The sequence below is a fragment of the Haliotis rufescens genome, unplaced genomic scaffold (genome assembly GCF_023055435.1).
Source record: "Haliotis rufescens isolate VD_foot unplaced genomic scaffold, xgHalRufe1.0.p SCAF_14, whole genome shotgun sequence".
In the NCBI taxonomy this organism is placed as follows: domain Eukaryota; kingdom Metazoa; phylum Mollusca; class Gastropoda; order Lepetellida; family Haliotidae; genus Haliotis; species Haliotis rufescens.
Window position 1 is genome coordinate 36,029,371 of NW_025963824.1, and position 21,299 is coordinate 36,050,669.

Genomic DNA, 21,299 nt, shown 5'->3' on the forward strand with positions numbered 1-21,299 from the left:
ACACATACCTATATGATGGTTGAAGAGCCTGATGGTTTTTCTGATGAACGTTACCTCTACTTCTTTTCTGACTCGGGATCCCAAAACCACAGTGAACCTTTCTGTTCAGCTGTCTCCTCCCGACTCCCCGCACCACTCTCGGACAACTCCCTAAATACTATCCATGATAATTTTTGCTCCTCACCCCGAAATAGTATTTGACGTCATGTGAAAATGAGTCCTAACGCTCACCTCCATATGAACCCCAATTTCCGTTCCAATCAGTTCTTCTATCAAGCCCTTCTAAACCAAACCTTCAGCTAATTTCCTAACTCATTGGTCAACCGATAAACTCTTAATAACATACTCATAATTCAACCTCTTTATGACAAAAATCCAACACTCTGTCAGACTGGAAAGCGTCTTAAAGATGCTTAATCATGTTAATCAGACATTCCAATCAAGCAGTAGTAGTGAGAAATATCCGATCATTTCAAGAGTGACAGTTTGTTCCATCCATTCATTTCCCCTCTGATACTTATATCTGTATATTGCAAGACCAGATTCTGCTAATTTCATTGTACTAATGAAAATGTTATCTCTATCACTCAATTTAGTAAAACTACATTTAAGTAAATATAAAAACCCTTTTCCAAAATACCCTGGTTATACATGCCCTTCCCGTTGTAGAGCATGTCCCATGCGATTGACCAATGATATTAAAATATAAGATGTAAATACCATAGGACAATATCACTATGTAACAATATGTGTGTGTATGTATCTGAGGACCAGATAAATCAATACAATAAAATTTTACAAAGTAATGTCTCAGATAGGATCTGTCTTGGGTTGTACCTATCTGAGAATAACATCTGAAGCTTATTAAGATATAATCAAATTATCATTCTATGTAAAGGTTTCAGGTTTACAAAAAGAAATTAAATTTTTTTCTTCGGTAGATGCAGATAATCAAATTGGTAATAATAAAACATCTTCTCAACGCTTAAACTTCATGTATATATATATATAGACATATGAGCATTTTTTTTCTTCAGGCACAAAAAAATCACAACACCAACTAACAACTTATCATCAATGTCCTAATCATGTATCCTTATTACTCCCTAGATTAACCAGTCCAAGTCGTCAGGGTTAACTCTAAAGTGTAGACCTGAGTCTGACGAAGCGTCACTTTCGCTGTCACTGTCACTATCAACTACCGGTATATTAGGGACCACAACAGGAGGTGGACTTGCTCTTATTGGGAAAAATCCACCTCGAATAAACTGGTCTGAATAAGGCCAGTGATGTACCATCAAATGAGAAAAATTTACGAGGAAAGCGGCTCTCCACCATCTTGTAGAATGAGGCTGCTCATCCCTACAAGTCCGATAGTGGAAAGTTTGACTTTCCGAAGCGTCAGGAAATTCTAACTGATATTCTGAGATGGTTGCATAAAAGTCCTGATGTTCAAGAGGATCGTCCATCTGGAGTTCTGGAATGAGGAATTGGAACTCATTCCCTATCATTCCAAATGCCATGCCATCTTGAAATAAACTTCGGACCACCTCACAAGCATAGCTGGTGGTAGTCCCGGACCTTCTTTGGGCCTCAAAATAGGGTAGTGCCAGAGTATCTGATATATCCCCTCGTATATTAGCATCCATCCTAACCTGACATACTTCACACCGAAGTGCATTATTGCTATCAACAAACAAATGTCCATTGTCCTGTTCTGTCATCCTGCCTAATGTGCCAGCAATACTATCCCTTAACACAAACTTGACCTTTTTGGAAATAATCAACACATGCATGGCACATGTTGCATGGTACATGCGTTTGCACCACCCACAATGCTGTACTTCGTAGCCCTTACTTGCATAAGGGTCCACATCAAGCAAGTCTTCTAGGCAATATCCACACCTTTTCCAGGTATTGTGGAAAGGGAAATGATCAGTGTGGGCAAGTGGTGTCCACCGCAACCTAAGCTGAATGTTTAAATTACCTTCATCCCCAAATACACAAAACTTATTTACTTGATCAGTAGTATACCCAGCTCCTCGCAAGTAAGCATAGAAGAAGGGCATCAATTTTTTTCGATAGGGTGAAGCATAACATATGATTAAAGAATCTCCTACATTAGACGGTGTCAACATGCCGACTAATCCCAACTTAACTATATCAAAGAAGCCGAAATACATCCCATATATGACCATGGTTATGGGTCGAATTTGAAATTTTCGGTACCGTCTATTTTTCATAGTGGTGGCGATGGGCAACCGGTTGTCGAAAATAGGTTCCTTTAAATCATAAGCGAAGATTGCCAAAATCTCCTTATGGATGTATGGAGTTATCAGTTCTGGTACCTCTAAATAAATAACTTCAGGCATGTCAACTTCACAGTATAAAGTCAACAGTTGTGCAAAGAACAAGGACCATTCAGCCCATGTCCTCACCTGTCTCTGCGTAATGGTGACAGTTTCACCATGATTGGTGGAATTTTTAAAAGCACCAGTAATCCTATTTCTGTTCATTTTCAGTTTATAGGTAATTGATGATAACTAAATACAATATAATTACTCACAATACTGAGTTATATATAGCAGGACACAACAATGTCTTACACGGACGTCTAACTATTGGAGGTGTACCCCTGTGGTCAACGACCGGTGACTAGCCAAGCAAGTGCGTGATAAGCGATAAGTGAAATATGCGTAATTGTATGCGATATGCTCTAAAAAGATAATTGGAATCACAAACGATATCACAAATTGCACTAAACTTCGGGGTACGAGCTAGCCACACCAAACCCCCGTGAACTATCATGGCACGTTTAAAGCGTATAGTCTGATTGCGGCCAAGCAGTTCTATTTACATTTGCAATCAGACTGATTAGGTTTTTGCATAACTTGCCAGTATGTAGACTACGGTACATTATATACGTTGAGAACATTCATTTTGTTTAGGTATCATTTTAACTATTTCAAAGCAAATAGCTACAGTATCTATATCATGCTTCATAATCAACACCTCAATTTAAAACTGTATACAACAGATTACTATATTTTTTTTTCCAACACAACATCAACTTAATGTTACATTTCTGAGCATGCATTTATATAGGGTACTACCCAATGTTCCCTTTTTGATGGTTACGGTCCATCAACAAGTATTGAAGACATCAAACATGCCACAACATACATATTTCTATCAGTAAAATTGCTCACAAATATTTCTGTATATAACATCTGCATCTACCAATACAGTATACATTTTTAAACAATCACAAAACAACCTGCGATGCAATGCAATGCACCTTATTCAATATACCTGTAACATATAACAGATATATCTTCTCTCATAAATTCAATACATTTTATCATCAATTCATAAGTACACACATTTGTATACCATATATTCATGTATACAACATCTATAATATAATCAACATCTGGTATAATCAACATCTTTGAATACAATATAACATCAACATTTGTACAAGAGGACACTAGTATGTCTGAGATCACTTAGATTTCTAAAACTGTGACATTTCAATGCTCTCTGGTCTCTGCGGAACTGACGGATAAATTAATTTTACATCCCTAACAGCAGCTGTTTGAGTAGCGGTGGTGCAAGGTAGTGGAGCAGAAGGTCTACCCGACTCGTTAACAACCATGGGATATTGTACGTTCCCATGTATCAGAGAAACACTTGCTATGTATTCCTCATCCATCATTGTGGTCAGTCTACCTGCCTTAACCCATGATAGAGATACCTTCCTGGGTAGCTCTATACGTTCATTAGTGATGGTATTTACCAAACTCGGTTTGTTAGAGCCCCATGACAAAATCATGTCAAATTTCACCAATAGTCTTGTAATGGAGATCGATTGTGGAATCATGTTTGTTCCCAAGCTTCTAATATATAATGGGCTAACTGGAATCGTGGCCAAGGTAACGTGAGTACATTTAGTTCTGGAAGCCAGTTCTATTTCCAAATAAGTCTTAGAATTTCTCATTCTTTTCATGATAATATACACTGCTATGGCAAAGATAACCAAAACTCCTGCATAGAATAGAATATTAATATCAAACATTGCTTTGATATTCGCCAGGTTATTATCGGTTGAAGCCTTTGTGGGGGATGGAGTTGGTGGAAGCCATCTAAAACGCCTATCTGAGTTTTGGTTCAGAACTGAAGCTGAAGCTTTCTCAAGATGACAAGCCAAAATTAGTACACTTAGCCTTCTTGACAGAATTCCCATGTAGACAGTTAAAAGTATGAGTCCAAAGAAGCATCCATAAAGCATATATGATGTTCCTGATAGCCATTGAGTCCCTCCTACTGGAGTCCAGTTATTCATAAAAATAGGATCGGTTGGGTCAGTGTAAATTATTTTATTTTGTTTTGCGAGTTTCACAGCTCTACGAAGACTAATTCTTATCTTTTTATCATCACCCATTATTTTTGAAAAGGTATGGTTAGCCACTTGAAATTCTGGAATATCATAGCTAGCAGGTTCATCCGTTAGGAAATTTTCCACTTCTGCTCTGAGATCATCTGCCGAAAAGTAGTGTCTCAGTAGCCCTACATTCAGAGGATATTTGAAATTAGTTTTTGTGGTTGCTTCATGACATCCTGTCAGTCTAGGTGGTATTGTCATTCCGTCTCCATCCACTCTACAGTTGCACAACAATGGTATAACGCACAAACTACAGCCTTTCATCGTCTTGGTCTTATCTTCACAAGAGTAGACAATTTTGGAAATTCCAGATAACAACAGGTCGCCAGAATTCAGTTCAAACATGAAATGACCTGCACCATTTGGAACAAGTCCAATTTCACAAACTTCATGAACCAAGTCAATATCATTAAGGAACAAAGCCAAATTGCATGAAGGATTTTGAAATGATCTTTGAGCTGGTAGATTGTGGCATTTTATAAGCATTTGATTTTGAGTGCAAAGTTCATATTGATCACTTGTGAATTCCAAAAACGTCTCATCAACTGTAGAAATGGCAATATATGGTATGGTCTCACCAACCACTGTGGCATCACCAGAAGTGTGATTTAGGGGAACTGGGAATAACTTAACTTGATAAAGTTGTGTTTCTCTATCTTTTGATGTTACTGGTAACATCATAGTGACATAAACAGTACTGTCATGTCTTACATAATGTACCTTGGTAGCTGTGTAATAATATGGCAAATCCTTATGAGCCAGATGGAAATTTGGATATTTATCCTTCAATGCTCTCCTTATTTTTGATAGAGCACGCCTTAAATGTCGGAAAGGTATCAGTTCGGGTGATAGTACATTTTCTAACAACTTATATAATCCTGTGCTCAACCGATTAATCTTCCTTTCAACCATAGTAGCAAAATGTAACTCCTTTGCAATAAGTTGTATCCAATGTGCATACATGGCCTGAAACCATCGTATCTTACCATCCTCTACATTTATCAGTTCAGTCAGTTCATTATGATTTGCAATTATACCTTGCTTCAAACCGTCCATTCTATTGTTGGCCTTAGACATGTAAGAACCCATGTAATCTTGTGACATGTTAAAAGCTGCTTCTTCCGCTCTCATTCTATGTGATAAGATATTGATATGTTGTCGTATTATGTTCACGTCGCTGTCACGGGCGGTTCCGAATAAATTATGTGAGAATTCACCAATAAAAGGTAGCAATGCTCTCTTGGAGCGAGTCTGAGAACCAGGAATTGGACCTTGAGGAATAATGTTTTTGATCAAAGTGACCCCTTCAACCAAGTCGTTTAAAGTGTCGTCATGTATGCGATAAGTAAAATTCAATACAGCCCTCATGTTCTCATCACAAGATGAGCGATTTCTTAGAAGACTAGCATTCTTGCAAATATCTCGAGGCAGAGTCGGAGAGTTAGAGATCTTGGGCAATTCAATAGCAAACGTATGATACCACGTCTGCTCATACGTTAAGAGTCTCCCCATGTGACTGAAGGTAGTACCCCAGTGAAGACGATAGATATCTGGAACGCATGACGCCAATGGTACCGAGTTCCACATCACCAGTAGTGTCATCATCACCTTAAGTGCGAAGCCGAAGGGTCCTGTAGAACACAAATATCCAAGTAAACTCTCAGATTTCTAGATCTGATCTCAGTCGTTGTTTTTATTCTATCCCTATGAAACCATAGCGTTCCTATTTGTAAAACAATATCCAACAATCCCAATTGATCGTCATCAATGTACCATACAACATATTACCTTCCCATAAATAATGTTTACCAACATTAAGGAAACCGCAGAACACAGCGCTATGCTCATACAGTCTCAATTCATGTGTCAACAATATGTTGTACTTGTGGGTCAGTTGAATATCGATAGAGCTAAAGGCCTTGTCATGTAACTACCTTAAATTCTAGCGTCAATTAAGTCCCTTTAATTAGCAGTCGTATTTTCTTTCTAACTCACATGGTTGAATCCTTGTCAACCGTCTTTGCGCAATACTGTATCATTTGTCTGAATCATTCACAACACATCTCTTCTCCTCAACAGGAGGTACACAATAGCCTTCTGACTAGGCAAAACTTTCTGAACATATTACCGGTATGATTGGCCAATCATCTACACACCACGACCGATTTATAGGTCTTCACCCAGGCTACGAGACAAATCGACCCTCTGTCCTTCGTCCCGAAGTGAATTCGTCGTTAGTCTTTCGACTGTCCTCAATATACTCAGCAACTTGAGGTAGAAACATATCTACCTCACCACTAGATACTTGTCAGGCATCTCTAGACTTGATCTTTCAAGCTTTGAAACAGCATAGGCATTTCCTCATCTATGTGTTTATATTCAAATAACGTAGGCATGTCTCCTCTACGTCCCTGTCGACATTATTACTACGTGGGCATGTCTCCTCCACGGCTTGACAGCGTAGGCATGTGACCTCTACGACTTACTATCATTTCATATCTGCGTAGGCATGTTACCTCTACGACCTTGTTCATCATCTCATATCTGCGTAGGCATTTTACCTCTACATCTTTTATTTTATTTGATGCATCTCTCAATACAGTGGGACTACAAATTACTTATTGTATAAACTACTGTCCATTACTGTGTGTTAACAACCTAACACTCCATAATACGTGACTGAACACATGTCTGCTACTTCCATCATCTTCAAACCTATTGTTTACTTTTGTGTTTCCGCTTCGCCTTACCTTTCATTGTCCTCCTGATGTGGAAGTCCTCCACAACCTCTGATGGGAGAAATTCTCTTAGAACCCATTCTCTTTTTGAGACACCGGCATATCGGACCTTATACCATTTACCTCGGCGATCCGACATACATTTCTCTAAGGCTTCGATCTGCCTGTCCTCCATTTCAGGACTAGTCTCAATCTCAGCAGTGGCGTCTTCGTTTGCCGCGCCTGCCGTTTCATGTGCATCAGTATCCCCTTCATCTGATGTCAACTCATCAGCTGATGAAGGACATGCCTCCTGTTCTGACACAACAACCTCATTGTCAGGTATCATGTCAGGATCTGGTTCCTCATCGTCAGATAAGTCTAACGGTATTGCCAAAGGGCGAGCGTCTGGACTGATATACGGTTTCAGTCTATTTGCATGAATGGGTGATCTGATCAGTTTGTCATCACCACATCTGCGTAACTGAAATGTGTGAGATGGATATTTCCATACCACATAAAATGGTCCTTGCCACGACTTGTAGAGTTTCCTACTAAACCCTATTGGCACTTTAGAACAGTAAAGCCATACCCTGTCTCCCACACGGTATGGAGGTTCAGCTGACTTCTTGTCAAACTGTTGTTTGTATGCTTCCTGAGCAATCTGTACATTCTCACGTGCAATCTCTCTGGTAACCTCGATATCACCAAGCAACTGCCTTAAGTCAGTACGTGTTTTTACTGAAAGACCTTGCGTGCGAGGCTCTAGTACATTGTCGATTGGTAACCTAGGTTCCCTGCCAAACACCATGAAGTATGGTGAGAAACCCGTCGAACTGACTGCAGGACTCATCCTGTAACCCGCTAGAATACTTGGTAACAGCTTCGGCCAGTTTTCCTGTGCCTTGTCACCATAGATCCTGAGTGATTGACCAATAACACTGTTCATGCGCTCAGCATGACTGTTTGTCTCCGGATGAAAGGGGCTGGTCTTCAGTCTACCTATGTCCAATAACCTGCATATTTCATTCAGCAGTTTGGAGGTAAACTCCATGCCTCTGTCAGTGAGTATACTCCGTGGGCAAGAATATCTGCTTATGATTTGATCATACAATACTCTCGCCACTTCAAAAGACTCCTTGCTTTTCAGTGGAAAGCATTCTGGCCATTTCGAAGCTGCATCAATGCAAAGCATGATGTATTTGAATCCGTCAGGGGATTCCTTCAATGGACCTACAAGGTCAACATGCCACCTCTGAAAAACATCTACCACCGGTAGAGGCTTCAAGGGTGCCGGTTTTGCGTGGATTTGTCTCTTTGCTGACTGACAATCCACACAAGAAGCAACCCAGGCACGTACTCTTTCATACATCCCATACCAGAAATATCTTTGTCTGATAAAGGCATAACATCTTTCTACACCCATGTGAGCTGCTAACAGGTCATCATGATAGGCATGTAGGATGGTGTCATACAATTGTTGAGGTACGGCCAGTTGTTTCACATAACGAAGTTCCTTAGGGCCTTTCCCCCTTGGAGCATAGAGATGATAGAGTATACCATCCTCCATCATAAAATCATCAGCCTCCAACAAGACTCGTCGTGCCTTCTCATCATCATCTGGCAACACATCTGATTCCAGATAATCAATGATGCGTTTGAACTTCTCATCAGCCAACTGTAGGCTGCGCAGTTTGTCTACTGTCAGACCAGTTTTCTCCTGGACATGGGTTATCACAGACACCTGAGACACTCCACTGACATATGCATGTGAGTGTTTGTCATCATCAGACAGTGACAATATCCAATCCTCATCCTCTATATCATCATAATCATTAGCAGGTGAGGGTTCATATTCTCACCGGCTCAAGGCATCTGCATTGCCATGCTTAGCACCTGGACGGTATATCACCTCATAGTCATACTGAGTAAGCATCAATGACCACCTTGCCAGTTTACCTGTAGGGTCTTTGATGCTCTTCAGGTATCTCAGAGCGGCATGATCCGTAATAACCTGAAACTTATTCGGAGCCAGATAGAGGTGGAAGTGCTTGACACCTGTGACCAATGCCAAACATTCCTTCAATGTGATGTGGTATTGTCTTTGTGTTTTGTTCAGGCTCTTGCCACCATAGGCTACCACTCTTTCTCTACCTTCAGAGTCTTTCTGGCCTAGGACAAATCCTATGGCAAAAGAGCTACTGTCTGTGTACAGAATGAAGGGTTTGTTGAAGTCAGGAAAAACCAGAATTGGAGATGATATAAGTGCCTGTTTCAAGGTCTGAAATGCCTTGTCAGCATCATCTGACCAAACAAATGGTACGTCCTTACCAAGTAATTTATTCAATGGAGCCACAATGTGGGCATAGTCCTTGACAAACTTTCTGTAGTACCCACACAACCCTAAGTAGCTTCTCAAGTCACCTACATTCTTAGGTCTGGGAAAAGACTTAACAGCCTCTATTTTACCTGGATCAGTCTTTATACCTTCTTTGGTAATGACATGTCCAAGGAATCCCACTTGTTTGACAGCAAATTTGCATTTAGAGGGCTTCAATTTCAAGTTAGCCTCCCTTAGCTTGTCAAACACTGCCTTCAGGTGTACCAAATGTTCGTCGAACGTCTTGCTATACACCAAAATGTCATCCAAGTACACTAACGTGAATTTGAACGACATAGACGAAAACAGGTTCGACATGAGAAATGCAAATGAGCTTGGTGCTGAAACCAAGCCCATGGGCATAACGAGCCACTTATAACTTTTACCTGACGGCACCGTGAAACTGGTGACGTCTTGACTGTCCTCGTCAACAGGTAACTGCCAAAAACCTTTGAACAAATCCAGGGAACTATATACCTGTGCGTGTTGACTACCTAACGAAGCTAAACTCTCGTCAATCACAGGTAGAGGCCAAATTTGATAGAGTTGCCTCCCTTGTGGTAGTTATCACTGTTTACATAGACCAGCAGAAAACATTATTAAGATCTGAGGCAATAGCTGCAAAAATATTATTTTTTTTCCCATAAAGGACACTCAAAATGGTTGAAGATTTGATTTCCTAAAGTGAACCCTGCATTCGCGAAAAGTAAAATAAGCCAAGACTGCTGGTCGCAATACAAACGTTTCACATGAATTTATAGTTATTCACAAGTAAAAACATCAACTGATGACTACACACTATTGTGAGGTCACAACCATGCATACAGTTTGTTTGTTTGTTTTGTTATTTAACACCTGATGTCAAAGCACTGTATGACGTATAGGAGGCGACTAACGGAATCGGGTGGTCAGGCTCACTGACATGGTTGATGCATGTCATTGATCCCAATTGCTTGGATCGATGCTCATGACATCAATGACTGGATTGTCTGGTCCAGACTCGATTATTTACAGATCGCCTTCATATAGCTGGAATATTGCTGTGTGCTGCCTTTAAACAACCAACCAACCAACTGTATGACGTCATCAATGAAACGCCACTGCATATTAAAAAATTATGAAAATACTTAAATGCACAGGTTTTTATCCATTTGCTCAAAAGTTTCCTCACTAACATATAGAAATTATTTTGTTTGTTGTAGTGGAGTGAGTGTGTAGGTTTTACGCAGCTTTTAGCAATATTCCAGCAATATCACGGCGGGGGACACCAGAAATGGGCTTCACACATTGTACCCGTCAGGAATCGAACCCGGGTCTTCGGCATGACGAGCGAACGCTTTAACCACTAGGCCATCCGACCGCCCCTTGATGTAGTGGAATATTTGAGTTATATATATGTACATGATATATGTGTTTAATATATTTATTAAAAATTTATACACACTTTGCGAGTGATACATCACACTTTGTTTCTGGAGCATAACTAACAAAAAAGCAGCATCATCACTGTCCTCAGCCAAGGGTTGAACATTAGAACTTTGTTTGTGAACACAGTATAGAACGTAAAGTCTGAAAAAAAAGAGTCCTATCAAGTCTCAAAAAGAGATAGGCACTTGGGCCGCTTTATGTCATCAGAAATAGTGATTAAATGTGAAATTAATACACAAATGGCCCCTTTCCTGGAAAAAATAGCTCAGGCTTGATAAGTGAGTGAGTGAGTTGAAAGTTAACGTCATATCGGCTATATTTCACCCACATCATGAGGATAACTTAGACATATATAAAAATATACCCTTGATGACAATATTAGCTCCTCTTACGAAATAATGTTTAAGTCATAGAAAATGAGTCACACCCCTTTGCCTCCATAGTAACTAATTTCCATTCTGTCTATTTCTAGATGCAGTCAGCATAAGCAAACACCGTTCTTCCCGGGCACACTCCTAATAGTCATTTGGTCAATCATACACACAAAGAAAATCAATACTATGTTCGACTGGTAGACTGAAGGCCTCTGAAGTAACATGATTCAAGGTCAATACCAGAATAATCAACTTCTTCTTGTTATGAACCATATTCAATTTCCAGAATCGGTGGTCTTGACCCTTTTTGAAAAGTTCTAGATCGAATGGTCAAATGTTACCTATTAATGTGGAAATTTATTTTAAAATGTTTCTCTCCAGCATCCCACAAAATGAGATTGCAAATTTTTTGACTTTCTGAAAAATTGGAACCTCTAAATCATCATGATCATGTAAATGGTAATCTCTGGGTAAATTTTCTGCAATCCAGTGATTATTGTTAAGCAAATAGCCCCAACGTTTAATTCCAGCATTACACTTCATCAAATCCACTTGAACTGAAGAGTACATCGGTTGGTTCTTGCTCTTCCTTCTTCTTCCATCAGGGAGCACGGGTGGCCCAGTCGTCTAAGGCGCCGCGATTCGCTGTGCGGAGTTGCGTCCCTTGGGCACGCCAGAAACCTATGATTGTGGGTTCGAATCCCGGTTCGCCCCGATTATGTTTCTAGGTTTGTCAGCACCATACCCGTGCTTGTGGGTTTCACCAAAGTGGTAAAGTCTAAGACCTGCATCACTTCGGGCTTTCCTCCCACATTAAGCTGACACGCCGCGATATAACTGGAATACTGTTAAAAGCGGCGTTTAACTCAGTATTTCATGATGATATATCCAATGTCATACACACACATGGTACTCTGGGGTGTCAAGTTGTTTAAAACTAGAATTATACTCACTGTTAAAAACTTTGCTTTCATTAGAACTATTCTTGTTAAGAATATTATCAATAGAAAATAGTCGTATGCAGAGCTACAAATAAGCTGCGTATTTGCGTAAAATACCCCCCAAATTATTCAAAACCCAATTACTCTATTAACTTGCGTACAGAAACGCATGCATTAAATGGAAAACTCAATTGTTGGAAAACAGCATGCATAAATACCCAATGAAGCTTTTTCAGCATGCGTACAACAGAGCTAATTTCCGAAACACAATCACACGCAAATTTACTTTCCGAGTCAAGCCTATATCTAGAACCATTATATAATCTAAAACATGATTTGAGTGATGAATCGATGAGTAAAAAAATATTGGTTACCCAATGAAAAATGTAATAAACGTAATAGACACCCTAGAGTAAAAACTCTAGTTTGCTCAAAAAGTTATCTGGAGCTCTGCATTTGCTTACCATATTTAGGATTGGTGGACTGGGAATAATACATAATATCAGGAGGAGAGCAGATATTGATAAGACACGTCAGTATTGTTGATAATGTAACTTACATGAAACGGAAAATAAAATTAGTTTTGTATTGATATGCCCCTCATATTTCAACATTTGGTTTTCAAGATCTGCTCCGGAAACGAAATGTGACGGAAGGACGGACGGACGGACGGACGGACAGCACCCATTCCTATATCCCCCTTCCACTTCGTGGCGGGGGATAGTAAAATATAAATTCATTCTTTGGTACCCATAAATGAATTATTGATATAAAATGGAATAATAGTAAAAAGGCGCCCTATATATTGTTTTTTGTGGATTGTATTGAGTAACGCGATTGCATCACGGTTATTGTGTTAATTGCTAGTTTTTTTTCTGCACCATCATTTCTGTTATCTTTTCAAAAACTGTTTACAAAATGGCAACTTATAATTAACCAATGAAATTATACTGACCCAACCTGCGTTTATTCATCTCTCTGTCATTATTATCGTTAACATGTGTCTAGTTTTAAGTGTATATACTTATAGTATACATCGTACTGAATAAGGAATGACACATCATTGCAACATCTAATATATACATGTAGCACAACGGTACTTTCATTCTGTAGCACAAAAAACACCACCCCGAATTACTGTGTAACGGTTAACCCGCTGTTTTCAGATGTTCCATTCAAACAAATAAGTCAGGTGTGACAGTTACCGGTTATAAAGAGTTGATAGATACTGACTTCCTACCTATTCAGTATGATTACGTATGATTACATGGCCATATGTGTGTGTGTGTGTGTGTGTGTGTGTGTGTGTGTGGACGAAATACAAGACTGTTAAGTCGACGTAAAAGCTATAATTGATGATGATAATATATCATTGAATGTAATTGTAACAAGTGCAGCGTGTGGAGATAGATTTAAATACGTTGGACACTGTAACATGTTTCAACACCTTTTGAAACGGTAAAATTAGATACATTTAAACGTTAGTAGCATATAAACACTTGACATTGAAAGGTCTACAAAAAGATATATTTATTATAATAGAATTAGAAGGTCCACAAGGGTATTCAGAAAAGGAACGTAACTCGTTACGACAAAATACTGGACATTTCCCCACACCCAACTTTTTGTTGCTGTTTTTTGTAAAAGTTAACGAGAGGATGTTTGGTGGGGACTTGACGTATCTTTTCAGAGGGTGTTACTCTGACATTACCAACTGTTTATTGGAGGATACTGGAAATGAATATAGACTGTCATGTTGTCTGACTGTAGCTAGGATTTGTTATCTTAACAATCACTGGGTGTGACCATGTGGACAGTTTTACATTAGGGGTTGTGATTTTCACAATTGCTCAAATGATCCTGCTGAGTATTGGTGCTTGCCAAAGGTAACATTTTTTGTTATTACTAATATTAGAGGTAATTGATGGTAAATACTTGATACCATGTATACAGGATATGTTGAGGATTTTTAGCCCTTTTCTTCCCCTGTGTGTAATTCTGATGGAAAGAAGTCACTCATGCATTCTATGTAAAAGAAGATCAGACTTGGTTAGAATCCGTGTTTATCTGTTACAACTTCCAACTGGTGACATTTCAGTGAACTTGGCAAGAGGTGGTGAATTTTGATATTCATATTATTATAACCTGTCAAATTGTACATAAATTTGTGTTTAAATCATAAATATTCAAAGGGACTGTTCCCTACACCCGTCCATATCTTAATTAATAAACATTATTTATTGTATGGATAATATAAAGATTTTTTCTAAGTATATGTTTTACATATTGAGTGCATGAAAGATGGGATTAAGGGAGAAAGGAAATAATTTCCTAAAAGTTTCCAATAACTAGTGGAGGAAATTGGAAATGGCTGAACCTGTAGAAAGCATCAAATCCATGACAGATGTGACAGATCTCACAGGGTGACATTCAACAGGCCTATTACCTTGTGATCCCGTTGGCATTTTTATTAACAGTAAATAGACATATGCACCTGTGAATGGCGTGGTGGCCATTGCCTTGTATATCAAAGTTTCAAATACCGAGTGAAACCAAGACGCGGTGCCTGCATTCACTGGAAATGATGTATGCTGCATGTCCAGCCACCATCAATATCTCTAGTGATCTTTTCGCGATTCCGAGCCTTGCGCATAACCATTGTCACCACCTGGTTGAGTGGGAGGTCCCTGCATTCACTGGAAATGATGTATGCTGCATGTCCAGCCACCATCAATATGCCTAGTGATCTTTTCGCGATTCCGAGCCTTGCGCATAATCATTGTCACCACCTGATTGAGTGGCTTCCTTCCATCAACGTGAAAGGATTACCCACAACCAATTTCCTTTTAGCTTTGGTATCCCTTGCAATACTCATTATGGTCATTGGGCAAATGTTAACATCACAAACCCTGACGAGATTCTGTGCACATGGTCACACCCGGTGATTGTGAAGATCTCAAATTCTATCAACAGTCAGACAACATGGCTGTTCATATTCATTACAAATCTGCTCTTAGAATTGGTGATAAATGTTGGAATACCATACAAAACTTTCTCTTATTAATTCTTACAAAACACAAAACGGAAAGTGAGTAGGGGGGAAATGGGACATATCCCTACGTGAAAAAATAAGACATTAGTAGTGGTGACATCGCTGTCATAATTGTACTATCAAAAACACAAATTTGGCGTACGAAAAGCGTAATATTTGCAATCACCTGGAATGACTCAAAACTTAAAACGAATATGTCCGCAATCCACAAACAATGACTTCATTAATGGCGAACATTTACCAACCCGCGACAATCGTTTCAACTCGGTGGTTCCCCTAGCAATAAACTCGCATCTAAATTATACTGTTCTACTGTCGGCTAGCCCCAATGGCTAGACAGCACCCTGGAGGAATGGGCCATGCCATAAAAGTCCAGCAACCGAACACTAATTAAGACGGGCCGACCTTGTGTTTATGGTCTGGTGAACACAGGTCAACGGCTCCTCATTAACTCAAGATTCACATCTCACTGTTTTGTTTTATCTCACTATTCATTTGATACATTTGTCAAATTCAACTGAAACCTGGTCCTGTGTTACATGCATGGCACACGCGTGTGCAACGAGTGACCCACGCGTGCTCAACTGGGTTGCACACGCTCTGCACACCCCTTGCACACGCGTGTTCAACGAGCAACAGTGTCACATGCGTGTTACACACGTTCTCAACGTGGGTTAGGGGAATGAACTTCTAGGCAGAAGGGTATACCCTACACAAGTGTGTTGAGTAAGCTTATCAACTGACTGCAGGACCTATCCTGAAATCGGCAAGCATACTAAAGTACTAAAGTACTAAAGAAAAACTTTCTCTGGCTTCATTAAATAAATACGAATCATAGGGTAATGTACGGAAGCCTTTCAGGACCATAGGTTTTTATAATTATTTTCATGAAATTTCAAGAGACTAACTTGAAATTTCATTATACATACTAAATTGAAATTTCAGGATAATGATCTTGACATTTCAAGATAATAAGTTAATAATTTAAGATTATAACTTGAAATTTCAACTTTATATCTTGAAATTTCAAATTAGTATCTTGAAATTTCAAGATGTCATGATGAAATTTCAAGATGCTGGGTTGAAATTTTAAGAAGCTATGATATTAAAATATTTCAAGCTAATAAGTTAATTTCAAGTAAATATCTTAAAATTTTAACTTTTTATCTTGAAATTTCAGCTTAGTATCCTGAAACTTCAACTTAGTATACTGAAACTTTAACTTAGTTTCTTGAAACTTCAACTTAGTATCATGAAATTTCAAGATGTTGTGATGAAATTTCAAGATGCTGGATTGAAATTTTAAGAAGTTATGATATCATAATATTTAAAGCTATTAAGTTAATTTCAAGTAAATATTTTAAAATTTTAACTTTTTATCTTGGAATTTCAACTTATAATGTATCTTGGAATGTACACTTAGTACAGTATATCCCTGTGATTTGGCAAGATTTGTGTACCTAGAATTAGGAGGCTTTCAAGGGGGGTCATCTTATACACAGGATTAAAGAGCTTTGATATTTTTTTCCTTAACCCAAAGACTTGCTGAAAGTCATATTTGTTGTAGTTTGACTATTATATGTCAACATAATGTTTTCGCAATAGAGATTGGTCAAATTGTTCCATACGTAAAAAAAAGCTGGCAATAGCGATCAGCTGTACCAAAGTGCTATGTTTATGGTTATCAATTTATTTCAAATATATATATTAACTGCAACTAAAATAACATGATATTGGAATAAAATATTCCTGATAAAATAATAGTATGAGATACAATTCTTCCAATAATTGTATCAATAAGTTAGGCAACAATGCAGTTTACCGGGCGCAGCCCGAGCTCTACCGTCCGCTCAATTACCGCGCTATAGTGCCACCGCTGTCTCGTTATACCGTTACCGTGCCTCACGCTCTGGTGACTCTCGCTTCACCATGTTCACGATCCAACACCCGTTTTCGGTCTTAGGGAAACTTACACATCTTTACAATCAAACACCCATTCTCGGTCTTAGGGAAACTTACACATCTTTACGATCAAACACCCGTTCTCGGTCTTAGGGAAACTTACACGTCTTTACGATCCAACACCCGTTTTTCGGTCTTAGGGAAACTTACACATCTTTACGATCCAAAACCCCTTTTCGGTCATTAGGGTTAGCTTGCTTTGGGCAAGGGTAAGCCATAAATTCTTACCTTTTCAAGCGTTAATCCGGTTAATCCCATTGGTCGGTCATGTTGACATAAACAATTGCGGGTGTGGTTTCAAGAAAAGATGAATGGGAGAGCGGACCGTGACGTCACACGCATGCGCAATTCATTGTTTACAGAATTACGCATGCATGTCAATGGGGATTCTAACGACGAGTTAAACGAGCACTGATTGCATGTGATAGCGCCTGTGGTCCAGTGGTACAGCGTCGGCTAATTAACGCATTAATTAGCAGAGCCGGTGAGCCGGCGAAGCGCGTTCGAGCCCCCACAGCGCTAATTGGATCTGAAAAAGTGCACCCTGTAAAGTGCACTACTCCCATAAGTTATATCATAGGGTATTTTTTAACTGAATCACCGGTAGATTCCGTGAAATGTGTACACAGCTGATTGTTGCTTCCACCTTAGTTTACTATACAATACACACGGTAATCCTAATTTCTGCATATAAAACAATGCCAATCAGAACAGGAAATACAATTTAATCGGTAAATCATCATGTCTAGTGATGTTTTATCTCAAATTTCAAATTTGAACTGACCAAGTTTAGGTTTTACAATCTGTTCGTTTCCCTGAATTAGCTGAAGGGATACGATGTAATTTTCTTCTGCGGAAGACAAACATGTTTTTATTGCAAATGTAGTGATTGTGTAGAGTGCCTTAAAACTGGGGTGACTATATAGACTGCAATATACAGTATCTTAAAGCCTTAAGGTTCAACATAACATCTTGAAATTTCAATTAAGTATCTTGAAATTTCAAGAAAAAAAATGGTCCTGAAAGGCTTCCATAGAAATGAACAAAGCATTAACGAAATAATGCAAATCTACCTAATCTAGCCCCTCGTAAATGACACTGTGATTAGCATATAAAGGTGCCGTTACAGATAAAATGATGATAAAATATCTGTGTCGTCATGCATGTATGAAATGGCCTTTAGCGGGAGGTAAAGACCTGACACTTGTCCCGAGGGGATGACCTCACACCCAAGTGTATTCTGAGTTGGGGGTGGTCTCAAAATATTGCTGTACTTTATTGAGATATGTTTTGAGAGATACATGTATAGAAATTAAGCTAGGACCTGCATTATATTTACTTGGATACTATGAATACCCAACTCAGACACGGTTAACTCCTTTTGGCTCCTTAATGCCGAACACCAGGCAGGGTAACAACAAGTACACTCCTTTAAGGTCTATTGGTATGATGCAGACAGTAATCTAACCCTGGACCTTACGTTCTCTGAGCAGAAGCTCAAGGTCACGGAGGTGGTCCTCAAGTGGAAAGAACTTGTACACATTTAAGTACAGACTCCATGTCATGTACCATGGCTATGGCTATGCAATTGTAATGCAACATACATCAAGGGAACAGTGTTGATGAAACAAAGGCATCATCATTTTGTTATTACTAAGATGCATACCTAGAATTTTCTCTAACTGACTTGTTTTTTGTTGATTAGATGTCTTATGATGAATACATTATTATTAGCCGGTGAAGATCTGGGGTAGAATAGGTCTTCAGCAACCCATTCTTGCCATAAAAGGCGACTATGCTTGTCGTAAAAGGTGACTAACGGGATCAGGTGGTCAGGCTCGCTGACTTTGTTGAAGCATGTCATCGATCCTAATTGTGTGGGTCACTGCTCTTGATATCAATCATTGGATTGTCTGGTCCTGACTCGATTATTTACAGACCGCCGTCATATAGCTGGAATATTGCCCAATGTGGTGTATAACAACAAACCAACCAACCAACCAACATTATTATTATAACTTCAAAGGAGTCGCATGCTCATATTTCAATAGTCTGTTCAGTCCTCCCTTATTGGACTTGATGTGAAATGTTTTCTCTAATCCCAGCAATACATCAGGAGATAAGGATAGTACAATGTGGAATTCTTTAAGCAAACTAGATGCTCCATGGTAATTAGTATCTTAGATACAGTGATCCCTCGCTACATCGCTAGCTTCGGGGTCCAAATAATTGACGAGCGTTATAGATGATGAACAGTATGTACATGCTCTGCCTAACTAACACGATCTACGTTGCAAGTTTCAGAGTTTAAAAAAGTTATTAATATGCACTTTAACAAGAGTCATCAGAAAGATGATATATCCCCCCGGCAGCTGTCTGTAAAGTAACCACAAGTAAATGTGCAATTCGGTATGTAATGAGTCAAGAGTTGAATGTTCTTGAAGAAGCATACATTGTTTACCCACAAAAGATCCACCACGTTCGTATCCATATGAAATGGAAAGTAAAACAAGAGGGTTTCTGTGGGTTTCTTTTAAAGCAAACTAGATGATGCTTGTGCAAAGTTTTGTGGAGAACTATCACACAGTTTCTCAGTTCTGTTCAAGAAATGAACCCCATCCCAAATTGAACCTAAGTCGAATTTGCTTCCGTGGAGAATAAAAACAGAAACAAATTTAAATCCTAAAATTGCAAAAGGCACCAGTTCAGTATGTTGTTTAAACCTATGAAAAGTAACATGGACAAATATTCAACAGTTTTTTAGTTCTGCTTCGGAAACTATTAAAAGAAGAAATGTCAGGCCAATGTGTGATTATGACCCCTTCAGGCCCACAGGATCTGTGTAACCATGGTAACCAGAGGTATTGGGGCTGTTATACTCTTCCACCCCGGCCACTTATCCTCATCATACATTGTTCCATTTGATCTCTGACACATAGGTGATAAGACCTAATCTTGCTAAAGTGAGTGAGTGAAAAAAAAGTAAATTTACTGGTCAATTGCTGATATTTTTGTTTTTCCGTTAAAACATGTCATTCATGTTATTTTGTGTGTGTGAATAAGCAAATAATCTAGCCTGTTAAGCATTCAGTTAGGTGAGTGAGTGAAAGGGTTTTATGCCACTTTTAGCAATGTTCCACTAATACCATGGCGAGGACACCAGAAATCACAGCTAACACACGATGTTGTCACAACGTTGTGGTAAGGTTGTGGATTGGTAATGTCGTGATACAACGTTGTCACAACGTTATTATAACTTGCACATTCACGTTGTGTAAACGTTGTGCATCAGACATCACACAATGTTTTGTAACTACGTTTCTGAAACGTCAGTGAAACGTTATAGAGTTTGCTTCTTGATAGTCATAAAGGAACAGAACTGCTTTATCAAAATCAACCTGAATTTGTCAGAATACCAAGGCAGTAATGCATTACCTTTCTGTATATTCGGCATTGGAATTTTCATCTCTTAATACTAAAATTTCCAGAGGGTAAATGCATCTCTCTATGACAATGTTAGTATTCGTTACATTGTAACGTTATTCCACAACATAACGACAACATTGCAAATTAACGTTGTGATAATGTTGTGTTTTGGACATTACAACACGTTTTTGTAAATGATGTTTAGGAAACCACATGTAGAACTACCATCTCTTAGTTTTATTTCTTTTAAACATATATATCTATTCACAAAGTAATCTGTATGCTAAATGTGGTCACAAGCAATATTACAGTCAAACAATTGGTGCACATTTTATACGGTGGGAGAGCAACTGCTGAAAAGTAAAACCTTGTTGCCTCGTGAGGTGAAGTCACATTATCACGGAACATTTGTTGTCACCAGCTATCTTAGTTCAAGCTCACTCTGGACATATTACAACCAAGTGATTGTGCAGCAACTGGAACTGGATAGTTGATCTGTGAATTCGGTAGAGGTGTAACGATACGGGATATAGGGGTCGTGATACGATACGTATCACGATAGTGTTTACTGGTAC

General features: G+C 38.9%; 2 protein-coding genes across 2 annotated transcripts in view; both read right to left on the reverse strand.

The window, feature by feature from the left end:
* The window catches only part of LOC124118877, a 49,017-nt gene that overhangs the window by 19,511 nt on the left and 8,207 nt on the right, over positions 1-21,299 (reverse strand). The gene's annotated exons all lie outside the window — the stretch shown is intronic.
* On the reverse strand, positions 7,160-9,838 carry LOC125379241. Its single transcript, XM_048395492.1, has 3 exons — positions 9,024-9,838; positions 8,722-8,918; positions 7,160-8,163 (listed from the first exon to the last, which is right to left on the reverse strand). The coding sequence occupies exons 1-3, from the start codon at positions 9,836-9,838 to the stop codon at positions 7,160-7,162; spliced, it is 2,016 nt and encodes a 671-aa protein (XP_048251449.1).

Bases quoted from the DNA above. Each gene is read 5' to 3' on its own strand.
- LOC125379241 (XM_048395492.1), bottom strand. From the start codon at position 9,838: ATGTCGTTCAAATTCACGTTAGTGTACTTGGATGACATTTTGGTGTAT. The intron at 8,919-9,023 runs GTGAGAATATGA...TGCATATGTCAG, and splicing joins AATGCAGATGCCTTGAGCCG to TGGAGTGTCTCAGGTGTCTG. The intron at 8,164-8,721 runs GTATACTCTATC...TATTGGACATAG, and splicing joins TGATTTTATGATGGAGGATG to GTAGACTGAAGACCAGCCCC.